The 19414-nt window shown below is 42.4% G+C and overlaps 1 protein-coding gene across 1 annotated transcript; it reads right to left on the minus strand.

Annotated features, from left to right (window-relative positions):
* Nucleotides 1-7773: 7773 nt before the first annotated feature.
* Nucleotides 7774-19397, minus strand: LOC139388773 (BCL2 interacting protein 3 like b). The gene is made up of 6 exons (XM_071135688.1): nt 19034-19397; nt 12951-13197; nt 11443-11530; nt 10875-10978; nt 10493-10642; nt 7774-9738 (listed from the first exon to the last, which is right to left on the minus strand). The coding sequence occupies exons 1-6, from the start codon at nt 19101-19103 to the stop codon at nt 9690-9692; spliced, it is 708 nt and encodes a 235-aa protein (XP_070991789.1). The 5' UTR covers nt 19104-19397; the 3' UTR covers nt 7774-9689.
* Nucleotides 19398-19414: the final 17 nt, after the last annotated feature.

Genomic DNA, 19414 nt, shown 5'->3' on the forward strand with positions numbered 1-19414 from the left:
AATCAAATGTAGCTCATCTGTTGCCCCAATCGATTAAGAGTAGCCTACTACTTAGAGTGGTATGACGTCAATCAAAAGTCTCATACACAGGTCTGGTCTTAATGTGATTTGCACCGGAGAGGTAGTGAGAAAACTACGTCAATAAATGTAACTATTGGGTTAAATTGTGGTCAACTAAAAACTTCGAATCTTCAGAATGGGGTCAAAAGGCAGTCAGAGCACCTCTGACTTTTCCACGTCACACCCCGCTCAACAATGAAGGGCGCTGTCCCTTCAGCACCATCCCATCCACATGTGTGACTGGGCAAGTCTTCTGCACTAGTGGCGCTGAGAGCTCTGGCAGCAGTTGTTCATGTTCTGAATTCTTCCTCGCTTGCTCACACGTGGAAAAAACATGACTCAACTATATTCTGAAAAATAATTGCGTTTGAACTTTTACATATTTTCCTCAGTATCACAAAATCAGACTTTTTTTTTTATATCAGTGTCCACTTATATTTCTTATATAAATGAATGCAGATTGTATAGGCCTATGTTTAGTTACATGATGATCATAAGTTCTCATGGGCATTTATGCATACTTTATTTTGCATACTTTTTTATGCATACTTTATGCGTACATTTGATGACATTAAATTGTATTTTTTCGATTACATAACATGTTATACATGGTTTCTTGTAACAGCATTAAGACAAAAGCTAGATCAGGCAGTATCACACATGATAATAGCATTCAGCAGAGTCAGAACACAGTTTGCCCATCTTGGAAGGACACAAGGCCATTTTGTTCTCCTGTCAAGACAGACAGAGCCAAGGCCTAGTTTCCATAACAACATAGTACAAACTGGCCTGGCTGCTCTCCAGGGGGGACATCGGGGCCCGTGTCTGGGTGAGCATTAGGGTTGTCTAGGAAAGGGCAGAATGGAAGAGAGGAGTGGATGATTGGATGTCAAAGAGGAGTTTTTATGTCCACATGCAAACGCTAAAAGTATGTCCACACAACCACACCCAACAATCAAGAGTAGTGAGTAGTGAGAGGCCTGTCACTGTGGTGGCCTTTCATACTGTACAACCCTCTGTAATAAAGAGGGAAGAGGGAGGGACTTGGATAATAAGAGAGAAAAGTGGGCAGTTTGACAAAAAACTGAAGGGGCCACATGTCTGACCTCTGGGTATTCCACCAGCATATGGAGGGTATGGTCCTGGCATTACAAAAACAGATGGTGTTCAAGGAGTCGTAAATCCATATTTTATACACTGTCGCTTCTGTTACACTGCCACAGATAACACATATCTGAACATCCCCCAATGGATAGAGAATGTGTTTCTGTGTCTGGATTAACAGGTAGTGCACAGCAATGATCACTGTTTTCTGTGGTAACAGACACACACACAAATAAACATTATGTTGCTCTCCATTCCTCCTCCTACCCCATCCCATCTCCTCCTCCTACACAATCCCCATATGGAACCTCAGAACACCTGCTTCCAGCCAATCCAGAGGCGGCAAGTTCCCCAGCTCCTCCCATTGCAGCTTGTGGTGTTACCATGGGTTACAGGGTGGTGGCCAGCTCTCTGTGTCGTTTCCTAGTGAAACACAACACTCCATATCTCAACAGGATTTTACTGATATTATCTAAAGAAAAAAGGGAGATGGAGGAGGATGTACATATAATGAACAAAAATATAAATGTATAATGCTACAATTTCAAGATTTTACTGAGTTACAGTTCATATAAGGGAATCAGTCAATTTAAATGAATTAGGCCCTAATCAAATTAATTAGGCCCTAATCTATAGATTTCACATGACTGGGCAGGGGCGCAGCCATGGGTTGGCCTGGGAGCATAGGCCCACCCACTGGGAGCCAGGTCCAGCAAATCAGAGTTTTTCCCCACAAAAGGTCTTTATTACAGACAGAAATACTCCTCAGTTTCTTCAGCTGTCCAGGTGGCTGGTCTCGAATGATCCCGTAGGTGAAACAGCCGGATGTCTGGCGTGGTTACACGTGGTCTACGGTTTTTAGTTCGTTTGGACGTACAGCAAAAGCCTCTAGAACGATATTGGAGGCAGCTTATGGTAGATAAATTAACATTCAACTCTCTGGCAACAGCTCTGGTGGAGATTCCTGCAGTCAGCATACCAATTGCACGGTCCTTCAAAACTTGAGACATCTGTGCCATTGTGTTGTGTGACAAAACTGCACATTTTAGAGTGGCCTTTTATTGTCCCCAGCACAAGGTGCACCTGTGAAATTATCATGCTGTTTAATCTGCTTCTTGATATGTCAAACCTGACAGGAGGATGGATTATATTTGCAAATGAGAAACAGGGACATAACCTAATTTGTGCACAACTGTCACGCCCTGACCTTAGATCCTTTTAATTCTCTATTTTGGTTAGGTCAGGATGTGACTAGGGTGGGCAATCTAGTTTTCATATTTCTTTGTTTGGCCTGGTATGGTTCCCAATCAGAGGCAGCTGTCTATCGTTGTCTCTGATTGGGGATCATACTTAGGCAGCATTTTTCCCACCTTAGTTTGTGGGATCTTGATTTTGTATTGTTGCTGTGTAGCCTGCAGAACTGTACTGTCGTTTTGTATTTTGTTGTTCATTTTAATAAAAGGAAGATGTTCGCCTACAACGCTGCACCTTGGCCTCCTCATTCTAACGAACGTAACAACAACATTTGAGAGAAATAACCTTTTTGTGAGTTTGGAATATTTTGGGGATCTTTTATTTCAGCTCATGAAACATGGGACCAACACTTTACATGTTGTGATTATATTTTTGTTCAGTGTATTATGAAGGTGGAATGATGTCTAGGCATGCCATCCCACTTGTATGCATACATTATTACAAAGGAAGTAGAACTGAATTCTAGGATAATTCCTATTTGTATCCCCCCCTTCATTGATTACCATTAATTACTGTTCTGCCTCATGTCCCACTTGTTAGAGAAGAATTGGAGTGAGGGTGAATTTTTCTTGGATGCTGCTCAACAGCCACTGACTCAGCCGATTCAGGAAGCCGTACTGACTGTTTATCCGAGTCAACCACTTCGCCACATACCAGGCTGAGTATCAAAAGGTTCAGTGCAATTGTGTTACGATCAAGTTACACTTCACTTTAGAGTCTGACTCTCAGTATCTGTGTCATTTGTATTGTCAGAGTGTACGAGTATTGCATAACTTCACCATATTGACACACATATCAGTAATTTCTACTGAACATGAACTTCATATAGGCTACAAACAAACAGAGACACACAGGTCCCCAGCCTTCCCGAACACACAAAGCAGAGCCTCGCCTCATACTCATTTTCACCACTAGAGGACAGTATTCTTCATTAGGCACTGAACCAGAAAATACACTGAGTACACCAAACATTAGGAATTCTTGATACCAGTCACGGTTGGTGCCATTGAAGATGATGGAAGATGATAAAAAATGAGCAGGTCCTTATTTCTATTACAGCATATTGGATGACTGTCATTCATATTCCATTCAACCAAATCAATCTAACATCAAGAGGTTTAGGCTACTACATGATACTTTAATTTTCCCTATACCCATCATGAGGTTGCTACAAACTAGCCTATTAATGAAAGGTTACAACGTAGGTGCAAAGGTCGAGAGAAATTTGAGTAATCAAGGTGACAGACATTGACACATTCAATATTGTCTTGCACGCTCTTGCATGCGTCTAGCTGAATTAGGGTGTAATCTTTACTCCAACAGTTACAAACGAGAGTTTCTATTAGACAATATCAGGTATGTTTATTCCTGTTTCATTCCATTTGCTTCCATTTAAGAATTGTTTTTCAACAGAATCGACGGAATGAATACACCCCTGATCACATGCAAACACAGTTCACTTTCCTAGCAGCCACATAAAAAAAGCATGATTCCTTTGATCATTGTATTCCTTCTCGCATCTACGCGCTCACCTTCGCTCACCTTTTCCCTTCGCTAGTGGACAACACATCAGCTTTCTGTGACCAGTCAAAAAAAACTTTCCAAGCCAAACCTTCATATCATAACTGCTTACTGCTTACACACCGCCTACATCGTTGTCACCGTGTTAATATCATAGTGAACATAGCTACTAGAATTAGCGTGTTAGTAAACCCACTACAATCATGCAGTACCGCAAGCAGTTCAGCAGTTACACCGGCAGGCCCGATGACAATACATTTAAAAAACAAAAGCTTATCTTGACTTGAAAGTGTTCCAATGTTGGATAGACATAACCAGCTACCTAACATACAAGCCCTCTCTGTTTGACCCTGGTTTTTGAGTTGGCTAAACTAGCTAGCTGCATTCACTAGCTAAGTAAGTGAAAGTGAAAGTGAAAAAGAATACAACAAAATATCTCTCTCTCTCTTGCTTCTCCTTTATTTGGGAAGAAATTCATTTGTTCAAAGCTGTTGAACTACTGCCTTTCTCTTTGAGTCAACTTCTCACCATATTTTATACACTGCAGTGCTAGCTAGTTGTACCTTATGCTTTCAGTGTTAGATTCATTCTCTGATCTTTTGATTGGGTGGACAACATGGCAGTTCATGCTGCAAGAGCTCTGATAGGTTGGAGGATGTCCTCTGGAAGTTGTCATAACTATTGTGTAAGTCTATGGAAGGGTGTGAGAACCATGAGCCTCCTAGGTTTTGTATTGAAGTCAATGTACGCAGAGGAGGACAGAAACTAGCTGTCTTCTGGCTACACCATGGTGCTACCCTATAGAATTCTGTTGAGGATACTGTAGACCTACATTGCAAAACAATGTGTATTTGGTGACGTGAATATGTTTAGTATAGTTTATATAAAATGGATAACTTTAAGTGTTTCCCTATTTTATTTTTATGAAATTCACTGAAGAGAATGGTCCACCCCTTCCTCCTCTGAGGAGCCTCCACTGCTTCATACACATGGGAAACTGTTGAGCATGAAAAACCCAACAGTGTTGCAGTTCTTGACACTCAAAGCGCTGTGCCTGGCACCTACTACCATAACCTGTTCAAAGGCACTTCAATATTTTGTCTTACCCATTCACCCTCTGAATGGCACACATACACATTCCACATACAAAATCCAGCTCCGACCGCAAGGCACTACAGAGGGTAGTGCGTATGGCCCAGTACATCACTGGGGCTTAGCTGCCTGCCATTCAGGACCTTTACACCAGACGGTGTCAGAGGAAGGCCCTAAAAATGTTCAAAGACCCCAGCCACTCTCTACTACCTCATGGCAAGCGGTACCAGAGTGCCAAGTCTAGGACAAAAAGGCTTCTCAACAGTTTTTACCCCCAAGCCATAAGACTCCTGAACAGGTAATCAAATGGCTGTCTGGACTATTTGCTTTGTGTGCCACCCCCAACCTCTCTTTTACGCTACTGCTACTCCCTGTTTATCTTATATGCATAGTCACTTTAATTATACATTCATGTACATATGTACATACTACCTCAATTGGGCCGACCAACCAGTGCTCCCGCACATTGGCTAACCAGGCTATCCACCCACCAACCATCACCCGCCAACCCCTCTTTATGCTACTGCTACTCTCTGTCCATCATATATGCATAGTCACTTTAACCATATCTACATGTACATACTACCTCAATCAACCTGACTAACCGGTGTCTGTACGTAGGCTCGCTACTTTTATAGCCTCGCTACTGTTTATAGCCTCGCTACTTTTATAGCCTCGCTACTGTTTATAGCCTTGCTACTGTTTTTCACTGTCTTTTTACTGTTGTTTTTATTTCTTTACCTACCTATTGTTCACCTAACACCTTTTTTTGCACTATTGGTTAGAGCCTGTAAGTAAGCATTTCACTGTAAGGTGATTTGATTTGATGTCTCAATTGTCTCAAGGTGTCAAAATCCTTCTTTAACCGGTCTCCTCCCTTTCATCTGCACTGATTTAAGTGGATTTATCAGTCTACATGAATAAGGGATCTTAGCTTTCACCTGGTCAGTCTATGGGGTGGCAGGTAGCCTAGTGGTTTGAATCCCTGAGCTGACAAAGTAAAAAATGTTGTTCTGCCCCTGAGAAAGGCAGTTAACCCACTGTTCCCCAGGCGCTGAAGACGTGGATGTCGATTAAGGCAGCCCCCCGCACCTCTCTGATTCAGAGGGGTTGGGTTAAATGCGGAATACACATTTCAGTTGAATACATTCAGTTGGACAACTGACTTTCTATGTCATAGAAAGAGCAGGTGTTGTTCACCAGTGGTTGGTGAGACCTCTACAGTATATCTGTGCTGTGCCTACAGAAAGCCAGAGGCCACTAAAAGGGGTTTCACTGATTGATAATTTGAACCTAATCAATTTAGTAACAGGATGTGTGTGAGTGTGCGTGCGTGCGTGCGAAAGAGAGAGGGGGGTGGTTACTTTCCAGTTGAGGAGCTTAAAAAGATATCCAAAATCATGTTAGAAGCAACAACACAGTGTTGTCAGTGTTGACTCCATGCACTTACATAAAGACAGCGATATGAGAAACAACAAGAGAGGGACAATGTCCAGGAAGAGAAAGAGGTTCCAGTCAGCAGAACCAGGCCTGTGGCCTCTCTAGGGACATTCAGGGAGAGACATGAGGAGCTCCATTGCAGGTGCACACTCTGCTAAACATTTGGTGTTGTGTATGCCTGACCAGTTCCAAATGAAGGCTCTGGAATATGACAACTGACTGAGTGTTATAGGCTGAGGTATGAGGACTGGCTAGCAGCCATATCACCCTGCCTCTACCTGTTGGCTTTTATCTGAAGCAAAGCAGGAATGGGCTCTGGCTGGTACCTGGGTAGGAGCTGAAAGGGGTGTCTCTCCAATGCATTCCCCAAATTTCCTTCTGACCACAATAGTTGTTTAGGAAAATACCAAAACTATGACAATAGTGAGATGATGCATTTAAGTTTGTGTGTGTTTCTAAACTGAACAAAAACTATAAACGCTACAACTGTTGATCCAATGTTTCATGAGCTGAAATAAAAGATCCCAAACATTTTCCATATGCACACAACGTTTATTTCTCTCAAATGCTGTGCACAAATTGGTTTACATCCCTGTTAGTGAACATTTCTCCTTTGCCAAGATAATCCATCCACCTGACAGGTGTGGCATATCAAAAAGTTGATTAAACAGCATGATCATTACACAGGTTCACCTTGTGCTGGGGACAATAAAAGACCACTCAAAAAGGTGCAGTTTTGTCACACAACGCCACAATGCCAAAGATGTCTCAAGTTTTGAGGGAGCATGCAATTGGCATGCTGACTGCAGGAATTGAAGGAAATGAACCACATATCATTGAGTGGTTCATTTCTCTACCATAAGCCGCCTCCTACATAATTGTAGAGAATTTGGCAGTATGTCCAACCGGCCTCACAACCGCAGACCACGTGTAACCACGCCAGCCTAGGACCTCCACATGCAGCTTTTTCACCTGCAGGATTGTATGAGACCAGCCACCTGATGAAACTGAGGAGTATTTCTGTCTGAAATAAAGCCCTTTTGTGGGGAAAAACTAATTCTGATTGGTTGGGCCTGGCTCCCAAGTTGGTGGGCCTATGCCCTTCCAGACTCACCCATGGCCACACCCCTGCAGCTTCATGTGAAATCCATTGATTATTGGCCATTGAATTTAATTCAATTGACAGATTTTCTTATATGAACTGTAACTCTGTAAAATCGTTGAAATTGTCGCATGTTGCGTTTATATTTTTGTTCAGTGTAGTTGATCAATCACAAAAAGAATCCTTAGCAACAATTCAGCTTGATTCAGGGAATTTTATTGACAAATTATTTTTTACATTTTCCAATGAGGGGAAAAAACATCAAATGAAATCAAAAGGATGTGTATGACAATAACTATTGTTACCATAGCAGTCTGAGGGGAACCATTTCTACACATTCCTTTTCCTTTTCACATTGGGCCTTGCAAGGTGTCTTTCTAACATAATCTTCATTAAATCCCTGTAGTTCCATCTCATCATAGCTACACCTCATTCTCTGTCTGTTCAGACTCCAATGTCACAACAATACAGACAATAAAACTAATTGAGAAAAAAAACACCCCAAAAACATGCCATGGACTAGCCTCTCAATGTCTGATCACAGGCAGACAGTGAGACCAAAATAACCACAATGGAGGCTTGGGAACAGAGGTGAGGCACGTGGTTACTCAGAACAGTTGAGTTTCAAGGTGGACCTCAGTTCCTTTTGGCAGTTGTGTAGAGGGAGATACAAATAAGATACTGTATACAAGAGGTTGATCTCAGCAAGGTCCAATGGTGGAGCTGGTACAAACAGCACATTGCGTCAACTTTGAAATACTGCTGTCCATCTTGGAGCACTGTGACATAGGTCGCCGTGACAGTCAGAGCATGCTTAAGTTTGGACATGGGGTTGTGCCTCTCAAACAATTCTGCATCTGGACTCCCTTCCAGCTCCTGCTATCAGTGGGGTGAAACATCAGGGTTTATCTCTCTCCAGCTGGACTAACAACCCACATGAGCTTGTTCTTAAGTGTATGCATGTATGTTGTACAGGTGTGTAAAGGTGGGAAGTTGACCTGTCACAGTTGTGCAGGCATATCAGAGGTCTACCCAGTGAACCAGGCCTAAATAACTAGGCCCATGATATGTTGTAGAGAACTCAAAACAGACAAACAAGAGAATGACACGCAACAGAACAAACACACCACCCCAGTGTGGCTACCCAACTTCCACCCACAAAACAACTGTGTGTCAGTTTACATTTAATAGGAGGAATATATCCATAATTTCCCAGTCATTCATGTCAGTTTTGAAAATGGTTTAAAATGCATTTGAAATGACAGACATTTTTATAATGATTAACAACTGGATACATGTGTAATATGATATTTTCCATCAAGGTGTAGATATATTCCTGATACCATAGGTCTTGTAGACATCTCATCTGGCAGGCCAAGCAGATTCCCTCCAGTGCACAGCGTCAGGTGGTTGTGGGTTTGAGATGGCCACTATGGTAACACCCTTCATAATCAAAACCCAGGCTTCATTATCAATACACCACTGGTGGTAAAATACATTTATAGGAAATTACCATAACTATAGTCAAATGTGTTTCTACTTCTGAACAAAATGATTACTTTCAAAGGCATGCTCACATCTTCAGGTTAGCTTCTTTCTTTCTGAATTTGGTTGGACCTGTTCAGGGTTTGAGAGTTTCACCCAACCACCGTTGTAGGTGGCACGATCTTGGGCTACTTCTATCTTCAAAATCTGTAGGGCAGACAGCTCTCTCTCGTACAACCAGGCAATTACAGAGTGCTGGAGCTAGTGTGTAGAAGAGTTAGGTTTGGTTTTACGCTTTGCCGCTTCCCAAAATACCCACCCAAACAGGAGCAAAGGGGAATATGGCCTTACTCTGGAAGCAGTCAGAAAATGACTGATAGAAAGGGGGGCAGGGGGTAAAATAAGAGAAAGGGCAACGCATCTGTCCTGAGAACAGCACATCTCAGGTCTGCGCAGGATACAGGAAGAGGAAATGCTTTGACAGGTGGGAAAAAGCACAGAGAGAGAGAGAGAAAGAGGGGTAAGGGAGAGAAGGAAAGTTTGAGGAGAGATGGGCATTCTTTGCAAAACAGCAACATTTCCCCCCCAAAAAAATTACAGCCATTCCTCAGGCACTTCTTCAGTTTCCCGCTCAGAAAGAGCTTGTAGGGGGCGTGGTCAACCTCTTCCCAATGTACACCCTGAAGGGGGAGAGAGGGAGAGGGCAGTTACACCCTGAGTCATTAACTAGTAGGTTGATAAGTGACAGATGGAGTGTGTCCCTGTCATGTAATTTATAATGTATGCTGTCATAAAGTGTTTGTTAAGGGTGTGGTGCAGGTGTATATCCATGTCAGCAGCAGCTGTTTTACCAGCCAGACACAGACATAAACAGGGTTGGAGCATTGCAGCTTCCCACTGTCTGCTGCCGCCACACACCCTCTGCTGGTCTATACAGAAAACTGCATGGAAGTGTTTGTGTGTGTGTGTGTGTGTGTGTGTGTGTGTGTGTGTGTGAGCAGGTATGAGTTCATAATATATTGTTTCATAGTTTTCTGTACATGCAGTTCTGTTCTATGGGTATCTGATTTCCAGTAAACAAAACAGTCCTCTCAATTTTCCTAACCACATTCTATATTGGATCGGATTGGGGTTTTCTAATTTTATGTTAACTGTAACAAAAGGAAATGAAAAGCTGTTCATGAGATTATATTTGGGAATTGCTGTGTTTGTCTACATTCATCTATGAATAGAGTGTTTACTTGGCCAGTTAACGGCTAAATAATGGAAAATGTTATTCTGCAGGCAGACCCATTGATGGGTTGAAACAAACATTCCATAAATGTCATCACTCGGCTTTTTCACTACCATAAAAAAAAGTGACATCACATTTATCACAGAAATGATTGCCTAGCTGAGGTTGATGGCCAAATAGTGTCCTATGTTTTCTCTTACCCCAGCCCCAGAACCAGGATGTGTGACAGTAACAGCGAGGGGATGAATACTTTGAGGAACTCTGAAGAGAAGACGCCTCCTTTCTTCATCGCCCTTGTATTTCTCATGCTGAGTGTATCTGAACGCCGGGGGTGGCGGAAATGGAACTCCCTACAGGCAACAACACATTATAGTTACCATACAGTAACGTCAACATCAAGTTTACCATTCACTCTTCAACGAAAAACCAAAGTTGTCCATAACAGTATAATTCATCTTCTCTTCATCATGTCAAAATGTTCAGTCTAAGTAGTATAATGCAAACACACTAGGATTTACCAAGGAGTCCAGATACACTAAGACTTGTATGTTTTAGGAGCAATGGGCTGTGTACATCACTCACTTAGGGGGAATGTTCTCGGGCCGACTGGACCAGTCTGCTACCCAGTCGGAGTCCTTCATGAGGATATCCATGTCCCTCTCCTTCTCCAGGGCATCCTCCTCTGACTGCACAGGAACACACGCAGAGCATTAGGACACTGATTTAAGTCAAATCAACAAGCCCATCCAACTCATCCTAGGTTGAGCCACTAAGACTATATGGCTGATCACCCATACAATACAGACCTTACAATAAACCCTGTGTGTGAGGCTGCCATGGTTACAGGCACATAGAGTCAAGTCTCCATTCATCAACAGACAAGAGTGTGGCTTTTCCATGTCAGCCACTGACAGTGTGTGTGTGTGTGTGTGTGTGTGTGTAACTGCAATGGAACCTGAAGCTGTGGCTACTGCCATGCCCATGGAGTCAAACCCACCGGGTCGGGGTTTCATGCCGCCATCACCATAGTAACAAATGCTATAGTTGTCATTCACATGGATACAGAGAGTGAGGGAAGCAGCAGGTTATATTGCCATGGAAACAGACAAGTGACGTAGGCAGCTCAGGCAGACTGAGCAATAACTCTTACTTGGCTGTCTCTCCTGCTGCTCACGTCCACATCAAATATGATCTGTCCATCATGATCATCCTCCTGGGGACTATGAGGCCGGGGAGGACTGTAGGGAGGATCAAACAACAAAATAACAAACTGTTACAGCCAATCACTGCACTCCAAGTCTTTTCTCCCTTGGTGAATGAGAATGTAGGCAATAATCAGGTCGAAGTTTTTGTTCAAATTCCCAATATATTAATAGAGAGATTTTATCTCTAATGGCTAAATGTGCATGCAGATCTTGCCTCTATTAGGATCTCACTTTGCCTCTCAGCCTGCAACCTCAAAGTGGATGGATGAGTCTGGATGAGTCTGTCTATCTGTAAGCTTCTGCAGTAAGCTGTTGTAGAAACACACCTGGTAAACATTGTCAGGTGACTCATTGACAGCTGACTGACACCGGGTGATCAGATAAGCCTGGGTTTATAGCAGGCAGCCTCATGGTTCAGAAATGGAAAGCACACAGTATGAGTGGATTTAAGTTTGGTGGGGAACATCACCCTGTGCACACACAGCTGATGAGGATGTTGTTTCCTATTGTAAATCGATTGTATTTACATCGCCATCACAGCACACTTTATACTATATGAATTCAGATATTAAATCACATTAATTTTGGGCTAGTACGTGACCTCACCAGGGAAATCAAAAGATTTTTAACCCTCCTGCTGTGTTCCGGTCGAATTGGACCGATTTACAAGTTCTCTCTGAAAAATATAGTTAATTTAATCTGATTGTCATAAGGTTCCATGACTTTGTCCACACAGGGCATCTGAATACACAAAATACTTTTGATGACTTTCATAACATTTTGAGTGTTTTATTTAACTTTTGTACACCTGTGTTGTTCCCGCACACACACACCTCATTCCCCTTCTTGGTTTCCATGGCAACCCCCAAGGGAACCTTTCCCCAATATAATCTTTCCCCCACAGGCACCACACCACACCATTGTTTCAATAATATATAGAACTTTTCTCCAGCTCTGGTATATAAAGCTTTTTTGAGGCCTTGCTCACAATTCATTCTGTGGCAGCACAATGACCAAACGATATACTGTATGTGAGGCTCTTGATCATATCTTTGATCATGACACTGGTGAGGAGAAGAGAGTCCTTGTTAAACTTTGACACAAAGTAGTCTGTGATAAATAGCACAATATGTTTCATTTGAGTATTTGTTATAGTCAAAATAATCCATACATGATGCTTTTTTTAACTCAAAAACTAGTTGTATGAGCTCAGGTCAATGAGGCCTACAGGCCATAAATAGCAAATAGAAGTTCAAAACGTGTAATGTTCACAAGAACTTAAGTTGATAAAAAGATCTAACACAACATTAGGTGATAATTTATGTATTATTATGGATTTATTAATTTTGGACCGGGAACACAGAATTAATTAACATGAAAGGACCTCAACAGGGGGGGTAATTATCTACCTAGTTTTCCAAGGCCAAGATTCAAACTGTACTCTGCCCCCTACCTGTCACAGGAAGAGTTGCTGCGGCTGGACTCATGCTGAGCGTCCAGTAGAATTCTCTCCATGTCTCCATTATGGATAGAGGATGAGGAGGGCACGTGCTCCAGTCCCCCCACCATGGACTCCACCTCCTCCTCCACCTGAGGCAGGGGGAGCAGCTCCAGAGCCTGGCCTACGGCAGAGGCAGACTGGGACAACCTCGCTGCAGTTGTGGCCGCAGCTCTGTTCATCTCCAACTCCACCCAGGACCCTGAGGACAAGCACACATGGGACACATGATGTTGGTTCCATTCCGAAGTAAGGGGAGAATAAGTAAATGTATCCCCATTGAGCTCTAGAGAGCAACTTTGGTATGTTTTTGTATCTCATTGTTGATGTTATTACTATGGTTTCTGTTAGAGCAGACCTTGGGACATTGTGCCTGTGTGCTGAACAAAAAATTATAAGAAAAACATTGGTTTTTTTCTGATAAAAAAAAAAAAACATTCAAAAGACAATGTAGACAAGGGAAGATGAAGGGGATAAAGATCAAACAACATTTTATTTGTCACGTTTTATAAACAACAGGTGAAAATGCTGACTTACTAACAATGAAATGCTTACTATCCCTTCCCAACAAGGTAGAGAGAAAAATAGAACAATTAAAATAAAAAAAACTATGACACAAAGAATAAATACACAATGAGTAACTAATAACTTGACTATATACACGGGGTACCAGTACAGAGTTGATGTGCAGGGGTACGAGGTAATTGAGGTGGATATGTACATGAAGGTAGGGGTACAGTGACTAGGCAACAGGATAGATAATAAACAGTAGCAGCAGCGTGTGTGATGGGTCAAAAGAGTTAGCGCAAAAAGGATCAATGCAGTCTGGGCAGCTATATACAGTACGCTCTACCCTCTGTAGCACCTTGCGGTCGGATGCCAAGCAGTTGCCATACCAAGCGGTGAAGCAGCCAATCAAGATGCTCTCAATTGTGCAGCTATAAAACTTTGAAGCTCTGATGGCCCATGCCAAATATTTTCAGTCTCCTGAAGGGGAAGAGGTGTTGTCGTAACTTCTTTACTATTGTGTTGGTGTGTTTGGAGCATGATAATTCCTTAGGGATGTGGACACAGAGGCATTTGAAGCACTCGACCTGCTCCACTACAGTCCTGTCGATGTGGATGGGGGTGTGCTCGGCCCTCCGTTTCCTGTAGTCCACGATCAGCTCCTTTGTCTTGCTGACATTCAGATAGAGTTTTTTGTCCTGGCACCACACCACCTCACTGACCTCCTCCTTATTGGCTGCCTCATTGTCATCGGTGATCAGCATACCACCGTCGTGTTGTCAGCAAACTTAATGATGGTGTTGGGGTCGTGTGCGGCCACTCAGTTGTGGGTAAACAGGGAGTACAGGAGGAAACTACACACACACCCGAGTTGAGGGTCAGTGTGGGGGGTGTGTTGTTGCCTACTCTCACCACCTGGGGGCGGCTGTCAGGAAGTCCAGGATCCAGTTGCCAAGAGAGGTTGGAGGGCACTGTGTTGAACGCTGAGCTAGACAGACAGAAAGTCTGGCAGAAACACACAACCAAGGAAGTTTAACTCTCCCTAAGCCGGTCTTGTGTCTATTTACTGCATGGTGAAAGGGCAGTAAATACCTCTGTGTGATGTCAGTTTTTACAGTCCCTGTTGTGATATACAAGATCATACTCCTACATGAGCACAGGCAGGGAGGGACTGGCTACAGGGGAGAGTGCCAATAACAGCTTTGATACAAACTCTTCAGAGTAACACTGACACAAGTTTTGATTTGGCAATTTGAAATACATAAAGAAGCCACATCAGGCAACCAATACATGTACCACAATTGCCGAAGATTATACACACAACAAGTCTGTCACGACTTCTGCCGAAGTCGTTGCCTCTCCTTGTTCGGGCGGTGCTCGGCGTTCGACGTCACCGGTCTTCTAGCCATCATTAATCCATTTTTCATTTTCCATTGGTTTTGTCTTGTCTTCCCACACACCTGTTTTCAATCCCATTCATTACCTGTTGTGTATTTAACCATCTGTTTCCCCTCATGTCTTTGTCAGAGATTGTTTATTGTCAGTGTAGTGTTTTTTGTATAGGTGCGCGACGGGTCTTCGAACCAATATTTGTTTATATTCATTTTTCTTATTAGTGTAATGGAGCATGTTACTTGGACATATATTAAAAGACTCCATTTTACACTTCGTTTGACTCTCCTGCGCCTGACTTCCCTGCCACCTATACACATATCTCTGACAAAGTCAAAGACTTGTTTTCATTGTGGTCCTCTATTGCAGAAGTTCGCAAACTTTTGCACCCGGGCTCCCCTTCCAGCATTGGGGAACATCCCGCGCCCCCCCTGAGCGTGCGCGCGCCACATCTATTTCTATGGGCACAGACACTATTCATGACACAAACTGGTTTTGCAGGTTTAAAGCTTATTTCCTGCAATTCTACACATTTTGCAGAGAAAATGTTGCAGTTTTAAAGATAATTTTCATGCAGTTCTATACATTTTGACATGTCTAATGTGTATTCATGTAATATTTGGATAACTCAAACATAGCAAAAAACATTAGCTGACATGAGCTAGTTGATTTGGACATTTCTGACAAGTTATAAATAGCTCTCTAAGGTCTGCATCTGACTAACATGACAAGAGGAACTGATGATGCAATACCCAATTTCAAAATTGCACCTTGTGCATCTACTATTACAACTTTCAAGAGTATGTTGAAAGCCGGACTGAGAGAATTCCAAGAGTGTACAAAGCTGTCAAAGGCAAAGGGTGGCTAATTTGATTTGTTTAAGACTTTGATTACTACATGATACTATATGGGTTATTTCATAGTTTTGATGTCTTTCCTTGTATTCTACAATGTAGATAATAGTACAAATAAAGAAAAACTCTGGAATGAGTAGGTGTGTTCAAACTTTGGCGGGAAACCACTGCTATATTGGTAGGCAGGTTGCTGCAGGGCAAGAGACATCCACATACTGTCACTGGAGAGACATCCAGTATCTCAATTGAATTCAAATGGCTTTATTGGCATGGGAAACATATGTTTACATTGCCAATGCAAGTGAAATAGATAACAAACAAAAGTGAAATAAACAATAAAAAATGAACAGTAAATATTACACACAAACGTTTAAAAGGAATAGAGACATATCAAATCTCTCATTTTCCATCACACATCCTGCCAGAAACGAGGAAGCTAGAGCTCACAAGCAGAACACATGATCTCATAGCCGAGAGAGTAAACAATCTGGTCATGTGACAGTTAGTATCACTGGGTTGTCACTAGTTACCACAGCCACAAAGTCATAAACTCCACCTATTTCTACAATTTCTCTTATTAAAATGTTATTATAAACCTAACCTTAATCACACTGCTAACCGTACACCTAATCCTAACCTTAAAACAAAACAAAAATGATCTAGACATATGATCTAGCCATTTTTTTCAACCTTGTGGCTATGGTAACTAGCACAAACTGTTTTCGCTGGCCAGGCATTGGATAATAGCAGTCCCCATCCCCCTGCCCCAAGCCCGACTCAGCACCCAGGTTCATCCCAAGGATGACACAGTGGCATGAGCCGAGCCACTATCTACAGCTATTGTCTATGCTCCATCGCCTAAACAAGGTTACCATGGCGCCGGTAGTGAGCCGAACGTTCTGGCTGCTCCTCTCTCTGTTGTGTAGCCATTATCAGCTGTTGTAGGAGGTCACAGAGAAGCTCAGGAAGCCTAGTGTTATGAGCTGACCACCATCCACAACCCCTTGTCAAGCTGGCTTGAACCCCACAGGAACAAAGCCCACCAAAACCCCATGAAGCTCCTGGAGACCTGGCTTACTTGGTGTGGGGGATCCATGAAACAGCATAAAAACTTGGTAGACACCCTGAAAAGATTCAAACAAATGAGGTAGAGAAACATAGATCCTGGTTCGTTCTAACCATAAAATATATAGCCTAACCAATGGCGCCAAAGACTCACAAAAGAAGAGTAAAGTCAACTGAATGTCTAGTGTGTGGATGGGAGTGAGATGGGCAATTCCACAGTAACAGAGTGATGCTGAGACTGATTTTTCACTTTAAAATGTGTCAAACAAAAACCAATGATTGCAAAGTTAAACAAACCATACAACTCTATGCACAAGGACTACTTTTAACAAACTACTCTTTACAAAAACACATTTACTTGAAGAACAGTGCAGATGCAGGGATAGGTACCAACGTTTTTTATCCGACAATGACACTTCAGTATACAGGAAGCTTTACTCAATTCTGAGAATTACACAGCAAAAATGAGTGTCCACTTATTTATAGGCAGAGTGAGTAAGCTGTCTCTAGCAATAATAAACCTGTTCCCCCTCTGACCCTCACAGAAGCTAGCACGTAACTGACACGAGATGTACTCTCAAACTTCAGAATGAAAAGCTTCTGATCCCCAGCCTCACCACCCCCACTTTCATACTCCACCCCTCCTGGCCCTGGTGTGTCCTGTAAAACGTTCTCCACTGTGTCCATAAATAAATCAGCGCGCCAAGTCAACGAGCCCCCCTGGTTCAGGGCTTGGTAATGCTCCACCACATCCAAACCCAGACCCATCCAAACCCAGGTTAACACAGAGCTGACTGTGTGATTACTCCAGAGGCATGGTATGTGTGACACTCTGATAAACACGTCCCTCAGTCCATTCCAGTCTGATCACATAGTCCATCAATATGTGCTAACAAGACAAATCCATATAGACACACTCATAACGACAAACACAGTTGAGTAGAAGACTCTGAGAAAGGAAGATCACAATGCAATGTTAAGATTAAATTGTGTTAAATGTATGTTTGGGGCTGATATAGTGAATACATCTGTAATAAAGCATATGGTATATGACATAGATCATTATAGACTGATCACATTGTATTATTATTTTCCATTAGGTATCAGGCTGTATACAAATTGACCAGACTCTCGAGTGCAGCAATCCCACATTGACAGGTGTGTTGAGGTAGGTGTAGCAGACACCTACCTCAGGTTTACATATAAATTCACACTCGCCGATTAACTGATCATGGCTAGAAGGGATGCAGCTAATGTCAAATTGACGTCAAAAGTCGCATGTTCCGAGTCGCGTCGGGGAGATTTTTTTCGCATTTAAACTAACCATAACCCCTTTCCTAATTAACCTAACCTGCTACGAAAAGTCACTTCTGTTTGTCATTAGCTGGATCCCATCTAGTCAAAACCAGATTAAATAGCCCAGTAGGCTATGTGTATTGATTACATCGACGACAAGTAACGTTAGCTATTACACTGTTACACAATGCAAAATTAGTTGATTATACATACAAAAAATGATGTAATATTTCAAAGTAGATTTCGTTAGGTTTTAGGAATGTTTTTTCCTCAGCCCTTGGGTATATGAACTATTACAACATTTTTAAATTCCGAACATTTGGCCAAACCCAATATTTGATTTTTCAGACTTCTTTATTCTTATTCTTCTATCGCGTCTTGTTGCATAGAGATTTATAGAAGCCTCTAGTGGCCAGAATTCTATTTTAGCATGGGCAGCGCCATTGAGGGCATCCGCCATTTGAAAGTAGTCATAGTAGTCCACCACTGGGTGGAGGTTCCTGCGGGTTGTGGCCTCAATGGCGCTGCCCATGAGGTCATAGAAATTATAACGGCATAGATAAAGAAGAGTCCTCCATTTATCTCTATGTCTTATTGCCATGAAAATCGCCCCGCCTATTCAGCACCACGTGCATCAACGATTGGTTTACTGATGGTCAATCATACAGTTTACACCGCCTCTTAAAATCCTATTGGTCCATGATACTGTCAATACAGAAATAGCACACCGTTCACGATGTTAGCCCTCCAACAACCCTTTTCCATGTCTACATAGAAAATCAACCCAAAGCTCAGTAGATTGTTTTCTCTCTCAAAAACAGATAGTAAAGTATCAAAATACACAGTTTCAAATGATCTGACAAGTTTTCTAATAAACAATTAGAATGACAATGATATATAACCAAGCATTTCGAAGACACCTACCATTTAGTCCGTTGTTCTCTGATACAGCAGCAGCTTCGGACATCTTGCCTGTGTGCATGGTGGCTTGCATAAGACTGTCAATGGAACACGTGCACTTCCTCCACACACTCGGACGTGCGCGCAATCGCGTACCAAAACTGACCCGGGTCCCCTTTAATTTATTGTAGAGTAGCCACACAGTCACAGTATTTGTGTTTTGTTAGCTGATCTGGAACCAGTAGGTGGAACAGCAATATTCTTGGAACTCTGTGATGACGCCAGATAAGCCAGTTGTTGATAACGAAGGCAGTCGAGCAGGGTAGACAAACATTATGTAACTGCTGGAAATGGTTCACCACCTTGTGAGAAAATATCGGGGAAAAATGATCAAATGGCGTTCAC

The sequence above is a fragment of the Oncorhynchus clarkii genome, chromosome 29, assembly GCF_045791955.1.
Source record: "Oncorhynchus clarkii lewisi isolate Uvic-CL-2024 chromosome 29, UVic_Ocla_1.0, whole genome shotgun sequence".
Taxonomy (NCBI): Eukaryota; Metazoa; Chordata; class Actinopteri; order Salmoniformes; family Salmonidae; genus Oncorhynchus; species Oncorhynchus clarkii.